Source organism: Macrobrachium nipponense, chromosome 5 (genome assembly GCF_015104395.2).
Source record: "Macrobrachium nipponense isolate FS-2020 chromosome 5, ASM1510439v2, whole genome shotgun sequence".
Classification (NCBI taxonomy): Eukaryota; Metazoa; Arthropoda; class Malacostraca; order Decapoda; family Palaemonidae; genus Macrobrachium; species Macrobrachium nipponense.
This window is the reverse complement of record NC_061107.1, coordinates 47,496,044-47,501,978: the sequence shown is the minus strand read 5'-3', so window position 1 is coordinate 47,501,978 and position 5,935 is coordinate 47,496,044. Positions and strand designations below refer to the sequence as shown.

General features: G+C 35.8%; 1 protein-coding gene across 1 annotated transcript in view; it reads left to right on the top strand.

The window, feature by feature from the left end:
• LOC135215774 (KRAB-A domain-containing protein 2-like) overlaps positions 1 to 2,292 on the top strand; it is a 29,642-nt gene extending 27,350 nt beyond the window's left edge. Inside the window, exon 5 of the mRNA XM_064250724.1 lies at positions 1,681 to 2,292. Within this exon, the coding sequence (XP_064106794.1) occupies positions 1,681 to 2,292 (612 nt within the window). The remainder of the gene's footprint in view (positions 1 to 1,680) is intronic.
• Positions 2,293 to 5,935: the final 3,643 nt, after the last annotated feature.

Below are 5,935 nucleotides of genomic sequence, written 5' to 3'. Positions count from 1 at the left end.
AATAATAACAATATTAATAATAATAATAATAATATTAAGAGCATCAAGGAAATAGATACCCTAATCCAGACTGTGAGGATTGTATCTGGGGACATCAGGATGGAGTTTGGAATAGAAAAATGCGCCTTAGTCAACATACAAAAAGGCAAAGTAACGAGAACTGAAGGGATAAAGCTACCAGATGGGAGCAACATCAAACACATAGATGAGACAGGATACAAATACCTGGGAATAATGGAAGGAAGGGATATAAAACACCAAGAGATGAAGGACACGATCAGGAAAGAATACACGCAGAGACTCAAGGCGATACTCAAGTCAAAACTCAACGCCGGAAATATGATAAAAGCTATAACACATGGCAGTGCCAGTAATCAGATACAGGCGCAGGAATAGTGGAATGGACGAAGGCAGAACTCCGCAGCATAGATCAGGAAACACCAGGAAACATATGGACAATACACAAAGCACTACAACCCAAGAGCAAATACGGACAGACTATACATAACACGAAAGGAAGGAGGGAGAGACTTCTAAGTATAGAGGACTGCGTCACATCGAGAACAGAGCACTGGGGCAATATCTGAAAACCAGTGAAGACGAGTGGCTAAAGAGTGCATGGGAAGAAGGACTAATAAAAGTAGACGGAGACCCAGAAATATACAGAGACAGGAGAATGACAGACAGAACAGAGGACTGGCACAACAAACCAATGCACGGACAATACATGAGACAGACTAAAGAACTAGCCAGCGATGACACATGGCAAAAGCTACAGAGGGGAGAGCTAAAGAAGGAAACTGAAGGAATGATAACAGCGGCACAAGATCAGGCCCTAAGAACCAGATATGTTCAAAGAACGATAGACGGAAATAACATCTCTCCATATGTAGGAAGTGAATACAAAAAATGAAACCATAAACCACATAGCAAGCGAATGACCGGCACTTGCACAGAACCAGTACAAAAAGAGGCATGATTCAGTGGCAAAAGCCCTCCACTGGAGCCTGTGCAAGAAACATCAGCTACCTTGCAGTAATAAGTGGTACGAGCACCAACCTGAAGGAGTGATAGAAAACGATCAGGCAAAGATCCTCTGGGACTATGGTATCAGAACGGATAGGGTGATACGTGGCAAACAGACCAGCCAGACGTGACGTTGATTGACAAAGTCAAGAAGAAAGTATCACTCATTGATGTCGCAATACCATGGGACACCAGAGTAAGAGAGAGAGGGAAAAGGATAAGGAAAAAAAAAATATAAGTTATCCAGACCTGAAAATAGAAATAAGAAGGATATGGGATATGCCAGTGGAAATCGTACCCATAATCATAGGAGCACTAGGCACGATCCCAAGATCCCTGAAAAGGAATCTAGAAAAACTAGAGGCTGAAGTAGCTCCAGGACTCATGCAGAAGAGTGTGATCCTAGAAACAGCACACTATGTAAGAAAAGTGATGGACTCCTAAGGAAGGAGGCAGGGATGCCAACCCAAAGAACCCCACACTATAAATAACCACCCAGTCGAATTGGAGGACTGTGATAGAGCAAAAAAAAAAAAAAAAAAAAAAAAAAAAAAAAAAAAAAAAAATAATAATAATAATAATTCTGCTGACAATAATAATTATGATGATGTATTTGCATTACTTATAATTTTGTCTTGTACTGTGTCTTTGCAGGTTGACTTGATTGATATGCAGAGTCAACCAGATGGGAAGTACCGTTTCATTTTCAATTACCAGGATCACTTGACCAAGATGATATGCCTTCGAGCCCTACAGACTAAGACTGCCGAGGAGGTAGCTTTTCACCTGGTTGACATTTTCCGTGGCACACCTATTCTTCAATCTGACAATGGAAGAGAATTTTCAAATAAGGTAATCAAGGAAGTTCTGGCTATGTGGCCAGAATGTAAGCTAGTTCATGGGTGGGAAACCAAGATATTCTCAATCACACAGGGTTCCGTGGAACGAGCAAACAGAGATGTTGAAGCAATACTCGCTTGCTGGATGAAAAATAACAACACTACACAATGGTCAAATGGATTGCGCTTTGTTCAGTGGCAGAAAAACACGCGCTTTCATTCTGGAATTGGCAGGACACCTTATGAAGCCATGTACGGAGAAAAGGCTCATCTTGGTATTTCTGCTGTCAACATACCAGAAGAAATAATGGAAGGCATGGAGACAGAGGAGCAGCTTGCAGAAGCACTTTGTTTACTTAATGAAGAAGATCAAAATGTAGAACAGGGGAGAAGTGCTGAAAGTTGTGCCATAAATTGCAACTCGTGAGGTCAAAACATTCCATGTCATCCTTCTGGTCAGTGTTGTTCAACTGTACATGACAATGTTGGTGATCCTGTGCTCTGTTGCCTTTGCAATAGAAATCGTAGCATTCAGGCTGAACGAAGGGAATCGAAAATACAACAAGAGAAGCAAGCTAAAAAAATGAAGGATAAATCAGTACACAGCGTTTCAAGCCAGCCCATTGCACGGGACACTGTCATGGTTCCTATTCCACTTGTTGACCGTGGACGAGCGGAGTTTGCGAATGCAAAGGCAATTATAACTGAGACAATGGATGGCGGAACTTACAAACTAGGGCAAAACATGGTTTAACTTAAAAAACCATGTACAGTCGGAATCAGTTCACTTTATGTGCTGAAAAATTTATGTCACTCGAAGAGGTAATAAAGGATCGCGAAGTCAGTCTGCGAGAGGTAGCTATTGCAGACTCGATGGGACATGGCCAGGGGATCAGTAAGTCATGTCGGAACAGACGCTGTAAATGCTTCAAAAACGAAGTATTGTGCAACAGCAGATGTATTAACAGCAACTCTTGTTCAAACAAGTCAGATAATGCTAATTTTGATAATTGTTGAAATAATTTTCAAGTTCAGTTTTAGTTCTTTCAATATTCTAATATACTTGTAATGTGTAATGTAAGTTTTTAATGTTGAATAAAAAAACACACACCTTTATTAATACTTAGACTTTTCCTAATCAATTTTAAGTTACAATTTTTTATTTTTGCATAATAACCAGCAGCTATTGACCAACGATACTAATAGTCATTTAGCAAAATGACCAAACTTCTGGTCATTTTCCAAAATGACCACTATTATTTGGGCATTTTGCATACTGACAGATATTTTGGTCATTTTCCAAAATGACCGGGCTACCGGGCAGTTTGCAAAATGACCAATTCCTCAAAATGACCGTAACATATATATATATATATATATATATATATATATATATATATATATATATATATATATATATATATATATATATATATATATATATATATATATATATATATATATATATATATATATATATATATATATATATATATATCATTCGAGCTACAAATGTCCTTTGATATCTAATTCGCTCTACCGCGGAATTGATAGATTTTCATTTACGTACCGAAGGGGAATTTTTTAGTTGATAATAATTTCGTCCCCTCATCGGATCGAAATTATTATCACTAAAAATTCCCTTCGGTCATATATGAAAATATATCAATTCCGAGGTAGAGCGAATTAATTAAATATTAAAGGACATTTCTAGCTCGAATGATCTATACGAATCACGGTGATGTGATAATTATTCATATATATATATATATATATATATATATATATAATATCTATATATATGTATATATATAAATATATATATATATATATATATATATATATATATATATATATATATATATATATATATATGAAACCAGGATGTCCTCTAACCTCACTCATACTTCGCACTTATACTTTATGGCTGAGATTGTCGCTACAAAGTCTTAGAGCCAGATACAATATATGAAGTGATTCTGATGTCGGTAGCTTAATCATTCCGGTCATCATGAAAATCATATCTTGCTCAAAACCTGCGCTGTATTATTTTAAGGTAGTGATATGATTTTGACATAGGCTTCTAGTTTATCTCTACCGCCTTTCTCTTGAGAGTACTGCCTCAAATCCAAAGAAAAAATAAGTTTTAATGATATAATACTTTTCCACAATACCATAAATTTTCAGATACTGATTGGATTTGTTGAATACTTTGCTCTTATGGGCAAATAATTTTCCTCATTAATCTAAGCTCATTCTTCTATTATTCTTCATTTATACACGTTTTCCCAACATGCTTAGCATTAATCTCAGTCTCAACAACTCAAGTATTTCCACTGTCATGAGGATTCAAGGTTATGATAGCAGAAGACCTCATTCACACTTAAGCACACCAGTAAACATTCGTATTCTCCCACAAATGGGCCGCGATTTGGCGAACATCGACTGTGAGGCTCTCTCTCTCTCTCTCTCTCTCTCTCTCTATCTCTCTTCAAATAGGTTTATTCTTCATATTGAAATACCTATGATTGAAGTTGGTAGAAATCTTCTGTGAATGCTATTATTGAACATGAATTACTTCTTTACATATTGGCGAACATCGACTGTGAGGATTCTCTCTCTCTCTCCGCGCTCTCTCTCTCTCTCTCTCTCTCTCTCTCTTCAAATAGGTTTTTATTCTTCATATTGAAATACCTATGATTGAAGTTGGTAGAAATCTTCTGTGAATGCTATTATTGAACATGAATTACTTCTTTACATATTTTTCTGCATATTTGTTTATCTACTTTTCCATTGCTTACAAATTTTACTTGCTAGCTTCCTGATTTCATCCCTTACTTGCTCGATTGCTTACAATCTTATGGCCCCCTGGCCTATCTATATTTTTATGTGTGTTTATGTATTCATTTACTCATTTGCATATTTGTATTTATTGGTTTATTTATTGTCACACAGTATGTAGCACATCTAATCTAATTGTTGTTTATGAAATTAGGATTTCTTACATTCTTTTGAGAAATGGAAAAACCAGAAGTACTATTGTTTGTGCATCTCAAAGACATTTGGTTCTTTAATGAACATATAATGATTACTAAGGATTGACTTGCGGGGATAGAGACAGATAATAAAATTTTTTTTTTTTAAATATGGTATTTATTCAGAATTTCTAATTGTTCAACCATCATGAACAACGGTCTTTGGGAGCAAATGAATGTTTTCAGGAAAGGTGAAGTTCGTTAGGAGGCAATGGCAATTTAACAGCCAGGTTAATATTATTATTACTATTATCATTACTCCTTGGAATTTGAGATATTCATCAAGATTCAGACATATGACATTTTTCTAAGAACACACTTCATGGGAATCTACATTATTGCAGCTGACAACATTAATTTGATTTATGTTCAAGTAGTTAAGCTTGACCCTTCTGCACATGATGTTCTAAGACGCTTTATACAGTTGTCCAGGTTATTGTACTTTTCTACTCTTTAGTGAATTCTGTATCTGGTACAATCTAAGACAGCTGTTCCTGTTCTAAAGGGCTAAATAAATCGTGCTGACCTTTTTTACTCTTTTAATCGCATTTTTAAGTTGTAAAATCGAGTGTTTATAATACTATAGCATATTCAAAAAGGCCTTGGAAATAACACGAAAGATCTAGAACTCCGTTGTTTTAATTTCCTCTGGAAATTAGCTTTTTATTTATGTCCATTAGTGCATGCACTCTTATTTCATATTCCTACTTATAGCTTTAGTATTTCAAATAAATATAATTTCTATTAATTTGCCTTCTTTTTTTGAGTTTGTATTCTTTTTATTTCTCCTCTTTACATTCGTTCTCCTTCATATTCTCAACACCTCTTCTTTGCTACCTGTTTTGTAATTTCACTCATCTCTGCCATTCTGTCCAGCTTTGATTCTGCAATAACTCCCTTCTTTTCTCGCGAAAAACTTCTTGGAGCTCTCATCTTCTGATCTTTTGTATCTTGTGTTTCCTCTTGTCCTTTGAAGTTCTTATAAAGTCCTTATCAGATATGTTGGGTTTACTGATAACACTAATATTAGGAAAT